General features: G+C 36.5%; 1 protein-coding gene across 1 annotated transcript in view; it reads left to right on the forward strand.

Moving 5' to 3' along the window:
- The window catches only part of LOC139139200 (histone H2A deubiquitinase MYSM1-like), a 34,602-nt gene that overhangs the window by 19,876 nt on the left and 1,658 nt on the right, over positions 1 to 13,068 (forward strand). Inside the window, exons 15-20 of the mRNA XM_070708027.1 lie at positions 1,450 to 1,500; positions 2,417 to 2,552; positions 3,251 to 3,378; positions 3,988 to 4,120; positions 4,748 to 4,856; positions 7,487 to 7,544. Of these exons, the coding sequence (XP_070564128.1) occupies positions 1,450 to 1,500; positions 2,417 to 2,552; positions 3,251 to 3,378; positions 3,988 to 4,120; positions 4,748 to 4,856; positions 7,487 to 7,544 (615 nt within the window). The remainder of the gene's footprint in view (positions 1 to 1,449; positions 1,501 to 2,416; positions 2,553 to 3,250; positions 3,379 to 3,987; positions 4,121 to 4,747; positions 4,857 to 7,486; positions 7,545 to 13,068) is intronic.

Below are 13,068 nucleotides of genomic sequence, written 5' to 3' on the forward strand. Positions count from 1 at the left end.
TGGTTTAGCAATGCTTTCGTGAATGATGGTATTTGATCAACATCTGGGGACAAAGCCATTGAGCTATAAATGTTTTAACTCTAATGACTGCAATAGGCCTGAAAAAAAACACTCAGAAAGCTGGTTCATACTCTCACACATATGTGTTTATATCATAGGTAATGTGCTTTCATTTGGTTCAGAGTGTCATAAAATTTTAAAGGTTGTTTGTTGATTCAGTATTAACATACTGTTTGACAATCAGCAACCAAAAGTCTGCACTGGCAAAGCCTTTAAAATGTTTGTTTATGCTTGGTTTAGAAATGACTGGGATCTTTTTTCTTTTTGGAAATGGTATATAGACTTTGTAACAATAGTCTACATCAACATGCCATGATCATTCCGATAATTTCATTATTAAGAAAAAGATTTTGTCTTTTATTCTGATGCCAACAATGTTTCTGGTTTCATTTGAAAGAAACTATTCTATTTCAGAGACAACAAGTCAATGAATCCCTCCATTCACAACGATATGTTTGCCTGTATCATGTTATCTTAATTACACTGTGTAAGCTAGGAAAACCTGTAGTGTACTCCAAATGGCATGCTTGCCAGTACTGAGTTATGTCAACTACACCGTGTAGTTGGGAGAATCTGTTGTGTACCCCAACCTGTACCCTTCTCCAATTTAAATACACTGGCCATAGTCCTAAACTTTGGTAAATATGATCTTACTCTGTACTAACACATTGGTGTCTCCCAGCCAGCACACATGTACATGTTACAACCCACCAGTCACCTCGACACCTACCTGTTCATTTTAAATCCTCACGCCTAAAACCCACATCCTGTCCCACCTGTAACACTACTTACGCACCTACCACCTTCATACCTGCCGCTTCCGACACCTACAGTCTTAAACTGACTAAAAATTAGGCCAATTTCTCAAAATATCACAATGATGCATTCAAATTCATAGAAGGGTGTAGCAATACATGTAGCTCAAAGTGTGATGTGGCCACTTTTATCCATATGAAGTCATGCTTTAAATGACTCTGTATTTAATTGAACCAGAGGAGGTTAAGACTAATACCAAATGCTGTAATGAGCAAAAAATATGTCAAATACAGTGAAAACATTTACATTATTCCCATTTCAAATAATCAAGACTGATCTTGACATATTTGTACTGAATATAATAGTAGCTATAACAGTTCGTATGCATATTGATATGAAGTGAAATATGCAAGTTGATCAAAGGCATAAAATGGACTGATATATATATCCAGTATAGTAGGAGAACTGAAAGTGTTCTGGACTTATAGTCTGGAATGAGCACCAATTGTGCTTAATGGCTGAAGAATCCTTGTCATTAAAATAGTCAGTCTTGATGCCTGACACAGCCAGGGATAACTGTGTCAGAATTTTAACAAATAAATGTTACATGTAGAGTTTATACTTCTTCAACAGGCACCTTTCAATGTCAACATTGGAACAGATGCTCTCCTGATCATGGACGTGGTGAGTAATCGATCTTTTCTAGAATCTACCAGACCTTGTCAGACTAAGACCAGTGTTTTAATCGCAAAGACAGTTTCAACTTGACTTTATTTGGAAGCTACAGATTTGGCAAGTTCAGAAGACGTTTGGGTGTACCTGAATAACTCTGGGCCCAGTCCCTACTACAAAACAATAATGTTAACTTAGGGGGCCTCACTGGCTTAATAAAGCAACTTGACCCTCTAGGATTATGGTGATTTTTACAATTGTTTAGTATGCGTCCAGTATTCTTCAGTCTTGCTGTCGTTTGCATGGAAAGGTCGACTTAAGGGTCTGACCCTCTAGGGTTATGGTAATTTTTAAAGTTCTCCAGTGTAAATCTATTATTCTTCATTGTTTCTGCCTTCGCTTAGACACATGGTCTTGTTCTTGATAATAGAGATATTTGTAATATTTTCAAACACAGGAATATATGACATCCACCTTGTTGGATGTTCATTTGTGATATATGTAAGTTTTTCCAGACTGGTCTTTACATCAGTGACTTTGACGAGCCTCGTAGCCCTCTCTCTACTTAAATGCCGAACAGGCACCACTTTGTTTCTCTACAAACCCATCTTCATTTAAATTTGGAAATACACCATGCTATATTTTATAACAGAATTACAACATTCTCATTAAAACTCATGGTTACTGCTAAAATAAGGAAAGCTATAGATTTATCTGTCGCCATTGTTGCAGTTCACAGTGTTGTAATGCCATGGACACAAATTTCCATCAAATCTAACATCTGTATATTCTTATTGTTAATCAGTGGTGTCTCCTGTCATGTTGATACCGGTATATATATATGCAGCAATCCATATGAATGTTCAAATCAAAGCTGTATTTGTATGAGAAAGGGAATGCTAATATGTTTGTGTATTTCAAATCCGAGCATTCACACCTTGCCACTACGGAGGTCATAGGGTTACTAGGAGGGACATACAGACCTGATTTGCATCACTTGGAAGTTTCCTTAGCAGAGCCCTGTCAAAGCTTGAGTACTGGCCTGCAGTGTGAAATGGACCCAGGTAAGTAACGGCAATCTGAAAAGATTTGATATTCTTTGTGTCCAACCATAGTTCTTGAGTATAAGACAGAGGTAGGCAGGTTGAGCGCTTGTTTTAGGGAAAAACAAAAAAAACTGCAAAAGGTGAAGTGAAATTGGTCAACTTCTTGACCTTAAGGTAGAACACGCCTCTGGGACAGATATTTGATCTACCACTTGTGGGGGCTCATTTTAAAGCTCTTGGTGAAAGAAAAACTTTCCCCATCTTAATTTTTCGAATATCCGAAATTTAATTTTTCCCCGATAAAGTTAACAGAGGGATGGAGGCCATTTTGAATTTCAAATATTGCAAAATGTTGGGCACTCTGTTTTGCTGGTTCAAAACTTTGCATGGTGACCCCTGATTGTTATCTTTGATTTGGTAAGAAAATGGTTAAAAGTTTCATTTAGAAAAGTTTGAGCATTAGTTTAAATCTTTCAATTTCGAGGTGCATACTACCTTAAATGATAGTATCGTTTAGCAGTTTCAAATAAATTTTAAAACATCTCAGCTGTCTAAACAGTGAATATCATAGTGAGCTTGTTTTGTGTTCTCTTTTTCATGTACAATTTCTGTCTTGCATGAGCATACTCTAGGTTTTTGGGCTGTGCACCGTTGCACAACAAATCAATTATTCATTCTATGCTGTACTTTATGCTGTTTACCATTAATACCTGTAGTATCCCAAACTCAAGCCTGTGAACTCATCAGAAAAATGGGATATGACATCGTTGGTTGGTATCACAGCCACCCAAGGTTTGCTCCAAACCCTTCAGTCAGAGATATTGAAACCCAGTCAAAATACCAGGTCAGTTTTACAAAGAAAAATAGCTTGATATTTATTTTTGTATTGAGAAATATACTGGTATATGTATATGAACATTGAAATTCAGAGAGGTACTGTGATATTTGTTTTGTAAGGTTTTTTAGAAATACATCAAAAGAAATGTACCATAATGTGTCATGTATTAGTGACAGTCCTATCCCAGGATATTGATTCTTTGATGTGCAATGTACTATCATTTAGTGTTGACCATGATCCTGTTTGTTTGTTGTACTGCAATGAACATAAACTGACAATTCTTTGCAGTCTCTTTATAATCATGATTTCTTCCCAAACCGATTTGTGTTAAGATGAACAGTAATACTATAGACTTATCTAAACTAGTACAGTCCAGATGCAGTGTTCTTGGATTTCCACTATGAGTTACAGGTAAACTCTGGAACCTAGAACACTGTCAGGAAAAATTATTTGTGATCAAATGTAGAACAAGCAAAACACAAAGGAAAATGTGTGTCAATATGTACTGTAAAAACAAATATCCCTCCAGTGTCTTTACAAAGGAGAAGTGAAATTATTGACTGTAATCACCAGCTCACTGCTGTAATATCACTCTAATCTCCTTACTGTGTGTAGGAATGGTTTGGTCAGGGAAATGCCCCATTCATTGGTGTCATTGTAAGTCCATACAACAGACTGAATACCAGGACCCAGTCACAGTTCAGATGCCTCACAGTCAGCAATGAGATCAGTGTCATGGATAAACACAGTAAGTTCTTGAATCATGAAGTATTGTCAATAGACACCACAGATGACCCAATGTCCATACCAACAATTTGAAAAGACTGCTGTTGATCAGACGCTTTTTAACAGAAGATGGTTTTACCATTTAGTATGACTCTAATAATTGCAAATTTGAGATCCAGTATGTCACAAAGAGTTTATGGATTTTCCATTGATACACAATAGAATACAATACTTCAGGATTATTATATTCTCAAGACATTCCAATATTCTCAAGACATTACAATAATCTATAAAAGTGAACATTCAGATTTTGTTTTTATATGTTAGTACACTTGTTTATCATGCACAACTCTACCTTTTAGACCCCATATTTCACTTTGTGGCATTAATAACTGCATTCGTCTTCATCTTTTCACAGGCCTGATTTCATTAATGATGTGATCATTGACTTTAAAGAATTACGACAACAAAATCGTTAGAAATTAAGTGAAAACAATCAAGTTTGTGTCAGTAAATGTTATCCATTAACCTTTTCATCAGGTCCACAACCACTATTGATAACAATGGCTTTGGGATAAACCATGGTGGTGGAAGGGTTAATATCAACTGTTTATATTGACACTATTTCTGTGATTTGGTTTGATTTCAGGACTTCCATATCAGTTTGAGTTCACTGTCTCCAATCAAGGATCAGTAAACCGTGGGCAGTTGACAGTCAAGATGGTAGAGCTCATTGAAAAGTTTTCCACATACCACCAGTGAGTGTACATCTTTGAAGGGGAAATTTCTGTCCGTCATGTTTTATATCCAAGATACACTTCTTGATTTGTACAACGAGAATTTGATATTTTCAAACCTTTCCTTCCATCATGCATCTCACTTCCATCATGCATCTGATCCTAATTCAACTGATGCAATGCAAATGAAAAATTGATATTTTCAGAGTAATATTATTACAGCAGACACCAAAGCTTGTGCAGTCAATGCAAAATCTTTGTGAAACTAAACTTTCCTAACATGTTACCAGTATACTTGTTATGTAATTATAATTTATAACCGTACTTCTTCAACTCATTTAACTCCTTCAACACTGACTGAGAACAGAGAAGGTCAGACCTAGGGAGACTGCATCTCAGGGACAGATATCTTGACTCTCAAACTTTTACAATTCTTCTTTTGTCTACCTGTTTTGGGGGTTCATTTTGAAGCGTATGGAGTAAATGAAGTTTTCACACTCTTCTGTGAAAATCAAAAATTTAAGTTTTCCCCCCATAAACTTAACAAACGGATGGTGGCCATTTTTAGGGTTTCGAGACCATGGGTCCGAAACCCTCTAGTAATCGTTCCGTTTTTTATTATTATTATTATTATTATTATTATTCTTTTTCTTCTTCCACCCTCTAAATGCCCCTGCCACGCGAACACCGTTGCACCTAGAGACTTCACATTTGGCATATAGGTAAAACTCCTCACAAGTAATTTTTTGATCACATGACCATAACAATGGGTCACGTGACCTGGCGGCCATATTGAAAACAATCTTTCAAATTGACCTAATTTGCATAAAAATTAATCAATCAAAATTCTGTCCTAAATTTTTGTAGACCATAGGGCTAGGCTCCTTCATGCCAAATTTCAAGGTCACAGGCCTGGCCGATTTTGAGAAGAAGATTTTTAAAGTATTATTTTTCATATTTTTCAGTGACCTTTGACCTCCCCTATAGATTTACAAATGCCCATTACAGGCTAGCCAATAGAGCTAGGAGTCTGGTTCTTTTTCGACATAGACGATCATTGGCTGTTAATGTTCACCGAAATATTTTGGGTCAGGTCATGTGACCTTGACCTCATTATTTATGCGCATATGTAATTCTAGGCTAACCAATAGGGCTAGAGATCCGAATTTTGGTACACATGGACTACTATGGGATAGAAATCTATTGCAAATATGTCACGTGACCAGACCTCATTAATTATGCGCATATCTAATTCTAGGCTTACCAATAGGGCTAGAGATCCGAATTTTGGTACACAGGGACTACTATGGGATAGAAATCTATTGCAAATATGTCATGTGACCAGACCTCATTAATTATGCGCATATCTAATTCTAGGCTAACCAATAGGGCTAGAGATCCGAATTTTGGTACACAGGGACTACTATGGGATAGAAATCTATTGCAAATATGTCATGTGACCAGACCTCATTAATTATGCGCATATCTAATTCTAGGCTAACCAATAGGGCTAGAGATCCGAATTTTGGTACACATGGACTACTATGGGATAGAAATCTATTGCAAATATGTCACGTGACCAGACCTCATTAATTATGCGCATATCTAATTCTAGGCTTACCAATAGGGCTAGAGATCCGAATTTTGGTACACAGGGACTACTATGGGATAGAAATCTATTGCAAATATGTCATGTGACCAGACCTCATTAATTATGCGCATATCTAATTCTAGGCTAACCAATAGGGCTAGAGACCCGAATTTTGGTACACAGGGACTACTATGGGATAGAAATCTGTTGCAAATATGTCACGTGACCAGACCTCATTAATTATGCACATATCTAATTCTAGGCTAACCGATAGGGCTAGAGATCCGAATTTTGGTACACAGGGACTACTATGGGATAGAAATCTATTGCAAATATGTCACGTGACCAGACCTCATTAATTATACGCATATCTAATTCTAGGCTAACCAATAGGGCTAGAGATCCGAATTTTGGTACACAGGGACTACTATGGGATAGAAATCTATTGAAAATATGTCACGTGACCAGACCTCATTAATTATGCGCATATCTAATTCTAGGCTAACCAATAGGGCTAGAGATCCGAATTTTGGTACACAGGGACTACTATGGGATAGAAATCAATTCTCAATATGGAGCATGACAAGACCTCATTAATTATGCACATATATAATTCCAGGCTAAGGTGATAGAGCTAGAGGTCTGATTTTTGGTATAAAGGGATAACTATGATATTGAATTCTTTTAACAAAATGTCACATCACCTCGACTACTTTTGACCTCGATTTCAAAAATACTACCATAGAATCCCATCTTTTTGCATATGTATATCTCTATTGCCCCTGTTGACCGAGATGTCTCGAAACCCGGTTGATTGCTGCTTTGCAGCTATATTTGATTTCAAGTGTTGGTAAATAATGGGTCGCAAATTTTGCAAAATGACCCGCAATTGCTACTCTAAGTTTTCTTACTGAAATTTTGAGAAGCGTTTAAGTCGTTCAATTTGGAGGGGCACACTAGCTTTAACTGCCACACCAATATATCAAATATTCAGTACTCGTAGAGGGCATACCACTGAATATACATATAAAAATTAAATTTTGGTTCACTTCTTTTCCAGCCGAGTTAATATGCTTAGACAGTACAGAAGTGACTTGAACATTTCCTACTTGGAAAAGGTAAGTGACTGAAATAAGGATATTTTAGAAATTCTGCTCAGGAGTATCTAAATGAATCCTCAATCCAAGGTACAATACCATATTATCATTTGTGTAGACTTTATTATGTACCATGTAAACTGTCCGACAAAGCATAGAAAGAAGGTAGCTATCTCATCAAGGGACAAAGTTCTACCTTTTGACATTATATTTGTGTTATTTTGGTTTCATACAGAAAGGCATTTAACCCTCTGAGCACCAAAGTCAATTTTTGTCACCTTTAGAAAATACACTCCAGTCAATTTTTTTAAAATTTTTCTCAAAATTTTGATAACGAACTGTAGCCAATGAAATGTGATGTCCATTTGGTCCAAAATTATCAAAAAATTACAGAAAAATTCTTAAAAATTTGCAAAATTTTGCACTAAAATTTTGGCGGGAGAAAATTTTAGCACTCAAAGGGTTAAACTTTTCTGCAGACTTGAATATGCTCTGCCATAAGTTACATGTATCTAAGGGGCCGTGGATAATTAAAACATGTGCATATATATAAGTAAACTTGAGTTCTGAAGATAGCTCCCAGTATTGTTCACAGCGTGGTTTGGTAATAGCAGATGAGTATATTTGCACATGCCACTGATATGGTTGTATATTTTCTGTTTATTGGTTTATTGCATTGTTTTGTTTTGTTTTATTGTCTGTACTTTGCTTTTGTAGATATCTCTTAACCTGATGAAGTCCTACTTTTAGGACGAAACCTTGTATCAATATTACCAATGCAATAAATAGAGAATATACAACCAGATCAGTAGACTTGTGCAAATATATTTATCCGTTTTATATATATATATATATATATATATATATATATATATATATATATATATATATATATATATATATATATATATGTGTGTGTGTGTGTGTGTGTGTGTGTGTTGTGATAAAATAGCTTTTTTCATAGTCACAATAAAGTATATCAGAGATTTGATCAGTTGGGTATCAGTAGTGCAAAGAAATTGGCTTGGCCTACTGACAAGAATAGGTTTTATGACTGAAAATCTGTCATTGAAATATTTGTAGGCCAGGATTGAAGGATGATTAATTAAAAATGCAACGTGTGTATGAGAAATATCTACTTGTTGTATCAATTCATCAAAAGTACGTCTGAAAGAGGTGAATGTCTCATCTGTGGAACATTGAACATTAAACTGTTGGTCAATGGTCATTTATCATGCCTGGCTTCAGATCAATATTGTGTGTAGGGTTACTCCTTGTTGTTTGTGTCAAATTTCTTGGTTACCACGTAGGGCTCAGTTTGTTTGTTTTAAACATCCAGTCTTTGTATATTAAAGCATACCATATTTGGAAGTACACACAAGATACCACGTATGAATTTTATTGAGTTTTATGAACCAATTGGTCTTTGAAGTGGATTGTCTAATTCTAGTCTGTATTGTTATATGCCCACCTTTTGTGGTAAGGATTTTTCAGATCATAAACAACTTTCTGTCAGGAATGAGTTCTCTATTTGTCGGAGGATCTAAGATGTGAGGGTGCTGGACGAGTCCAAGAAGGGGCTGCCTAATCATCAAGGCATGTCTGGACCAGGTGAAGAAGTTTAAGGTTATGTGCACCCAAGACAATGGTAGGCCTTTGGCCAACCGTACCAATGTTTGACATAAATCCAGTACAACGCTTTGCCAGAAACGGACTTTTGTCCATACTTGAAAATCTCCATGACAGGTCTATTATACAAGTGTCATTGCCCTGTACCCTGTAATGATTGGAGTTGGTTCAGCTAAAACAAGACTGGTGCCAAAATGTTATTCAGTGCCCTTCAGATTGTCACAGGACATATTAACTTGTAGTGTAAAGGTTGCCACTGGATACGAAATGCTCCTACGTAGTCCCCATATGATTCTGTCAGCAATTTAATCTGTTCAATACCAAACTAGAGAAAAAATCCGAATTGTTTTCAATAGGATGGGTGGACCTATCTACATGGAAATGGGGACGGGCTGTCATATAGTGAACGTGTTGAATAAATGCCTTGACTGTGTCCATCATTAAAAACCCATTTTGAGTTGATGACTCTCGGTGAGACCATTTTGTGGTTTTTGCCTCAGTGATTTGTGTGAAGGATTTGTTACTCTGGATCAGTCTATTAGTTTTGGTGATGATATTTACAGTATTGAAGGCCTATGACAGTAGTCTGGTACTCGGGGATGATGACATTTGCAGTACCATTGGCCTATGACAGTAGTCTGGTACTAGGAGCTCCATTCATGTCACTTTAACAGGTCATATTAACAAGCAAGTCAGGCTTGTCTACTGTACATGTAAATCATATGATATTTGTAATTCTCTCCATTTGATTTGTGCTAATATGTCAAGACATTGCTGAATTAACCAACTGAATGAGAACTTTAGTATAGGATAAAGCCCGAGTACGAGGGCTCTTCTGGTATATAAAGTCCAACCCAACGATAAAATGTCGAGGCCGCAGGCCGAGACATTTTATCGTAGGGTTGGACTGTATATACCAGAAGAGCCCGAGTACAAGGGTTTTATCCGACTTAAAAACTATCGCCCCTAACTGATATATTTTCGTTTTCAATGTGTTTACGTCAACCGTCCCCTTTGTCAATGTAACATGTTTAGGATATGAATTAAAACTTTTATTTGTGAAATAGCCTTCCAATGTAATGGAACATCCTATAAATGCCCTAGGGCACATAATATAAATGCCCAAGGGCACAGCAGATTTGGTGTTGCAGCTGGTTTCAGCTGTGTTACAAAATTTGAATATTAAAACGTACCAGATGTCTACAGAATATGACATGTTCACTTTTGATTGGACAGTACTTTACTGTCATTCGTTTCTGGAATTTGGTGACGAGGGCTTTAAGAGTAGATAAAACACCCTGAATTGAGCACTCTGATTGGTCAATCAACAGTAGATAGCTTTTTATTAGTGATAAGGATCTGCATTATACCACACTATTCACATCCTAGCAATGTACAGTACATACAATAGCCCTTGTTCCTGATGTCACTATGATCGTAACGATGAAGTTGGATTTGGTCACATAGAATGATGTAACATCTTGTGTGTACCTCCACATGCACTTATTCATAAAGTACCGGTAACCCAGGTCCCTGCAAATCTGGTTCAGAAATAAATCTTTCAGCGAACTGGGTTTGGCAACTTTTCCTCACACTGCATGATCAAAACAAACTTCTTTTGCATTGTGTGTCTGCAGTATCTGATTGTGGAAGCAGAGTAAAATAGTATGGAATAACTCAATGAGTACATACCATACAAATGGTGCTTGGGTGAGCACAATAATGCATTGTTATTAATGGTGAATATCTATAAATCTGCATTGTGCATCCATTGTCATTTCCCTTTTAACAGTTATGCTCAACGGAAAGTAGACGATGAGATTAAATGATACCTTACTCAATTACTAATTTACATCAGACACTTTATTTCTAAAACTACACTAGTACCTCACAATATTGCTTGCGAGCGGCAAGTTCTCAAAGACAAGAATAACAAATACCAGACCTAAATGATTCCTTAACATAACAGTCGCTTGCCTGCTTCTCTGCCGACATGAGTGCCTTATCTCTTTCCACTGGTTTATTGCCGTAATCTTATACCACGATACTAATTACACAGCGACAGAAAGACAACTGTAAGTTGGCTGAAGCATGAAGTAACATATGTGCCTCTCAAAGAGATATATAAAAGGCAAATAATGAAACATCTTCATCATTCATGAATCAAACGTTTTGTCTGAAAAGCTCTTGCAAAGATATCTTGAGACAGACAATAATTATATGGTTTCTCTGGTTTGGCGAGTAAATCTTGTAGAGGATTATACAAATCTGTAATTGACCCTCATCAATTTTGAGCCATTGAATAACAGATAGACAAAGTCTCATTTGATTGGATATAATAAACACAAAACGTTAAACATCCCATCAAATGTACTTGGAAGAGTATGCATGAGAATAGTTGCACCACTGTTTGACTGCTAGAAGAGATACACAGAACAGTGGACACATAGACAGTATTTCACATTAATCATCAGTAGCTTAGGTAATTGTAAGAGACCCCCATGCGTGATAACATTGCCAAATTAAGTCAGTTTTATCCAAATGTTTTAGTCCACACTTATCTTCACTCTAGCACAAATTACAGAGTGGCAGTTGATTGTAACATTTTCACCACCATGGTTTGGCAAAATACCCATTGTTATCAATCGTAAGTGTGGACCTGTTTTACAAAGAATTAGGGGGGTTAGGTCGAGGCATTTTCATACAAAGAATTAGGGGTAATCTGTTTAAGGCATTTTAGTGTCAAAGAAAATGAAAATTGGCAAAAGCAGAAGTCATGATTTTAAAGATTGAAAAATCCAATCTACTTGACACTTACTGAGCAGTGTCTCAACAATGTCGGCCGGTCTACCCCGGCGATGACGTTCATTTCAGCAAGAACTACAGTTGTCTTTTTGTCGCTGTGTAATTAGTATCGTGGAATAAGATTACGGCAATAAACCAGTGGAAAGAGATAGGCACTCATGTCGGCAGAGAAGCAGGCAAGCGACTGTTATGTTAAGGAATCATTTAGGTCTGGTATTTGTTATTCTTGTCTTTGAGAACTTGCCGCTCGCAAGCAATATTGTGAGGTACTAGTGTAGTTTTAGAAATTAAGTATCTGATGTAAATTGGTAATTGAGTAAGGTATCATTTAATCTCATCGTCTACTTTCCGTTGAGCATAACTGTAATAAACAAGCTCATAAATTTCAATTGAAGTTTGTTCAGTCTTTGATGTTCAGGAAAATGAAAAACAATGAAGACAGGGGTTACTTTGTTTGTGGCTTCACCTTTTACACAGAGTCTATTTTTCATTTGAAGTAGATGTGGATGGCAGTTGTAGTCAAAAATAAAACCGATGACGTCATTACAAACAGCAACCTTTGTTACTTCAGTACATTGACCAGTATGTCATGCATCTGTGTTCACAACATGCCTTATCTGCTAGAGGAATTAAAGATGTCCAACGGCCAAACCAAAGTACATGCAATCTATTCACTAATGACCTAATTTGGTCCAAGAACGTGGTAACTTCATTAGTAACAACACGTGTTTACAGGACGAAATCTTTCTATTAAAGAACATTGAGAGGATTATTCCATGTTTGCCTGTTTTCAGCCATCCAAGTCCACCCATGAAAGTTTGGAGTACTTCAGCTCCAAGGGTCTCTTGTTGTACGTACAAATGGTATATTCAGTATGGTTTTGCAGTATTCCCAATTCACATGCTGTACAAAGTGTTGTTTTTTTAATGTGCTAAAACAAAGCTAAATGAAAGTTAGAGGATAACCTACTGCAACCATTGTAATTACCACCATATCTATGGGGTACATGTAAACTGCTTTCTTTTCTGGAAAATACGTTGGAAAATCAAATAATCATGATTCAGATAAAAATTATTTTCATGCCTACCCTCTTCTTATAAAGGACTCCTAC

Source organism: Ptychodera flava, chromosome 8 (genome assembly GCF_041260155.1).
Source record: "Ptychodera flava strain L36383 chromosome 8, AS_Pfla_20210202, whole genome shotgun sequence".
Lineage (NCBI taxonomy): Eukaryota > Metazoa > Hemichordata > Enteropneusta > Ptychoderidae > Ptychodera > Ptychodera flava.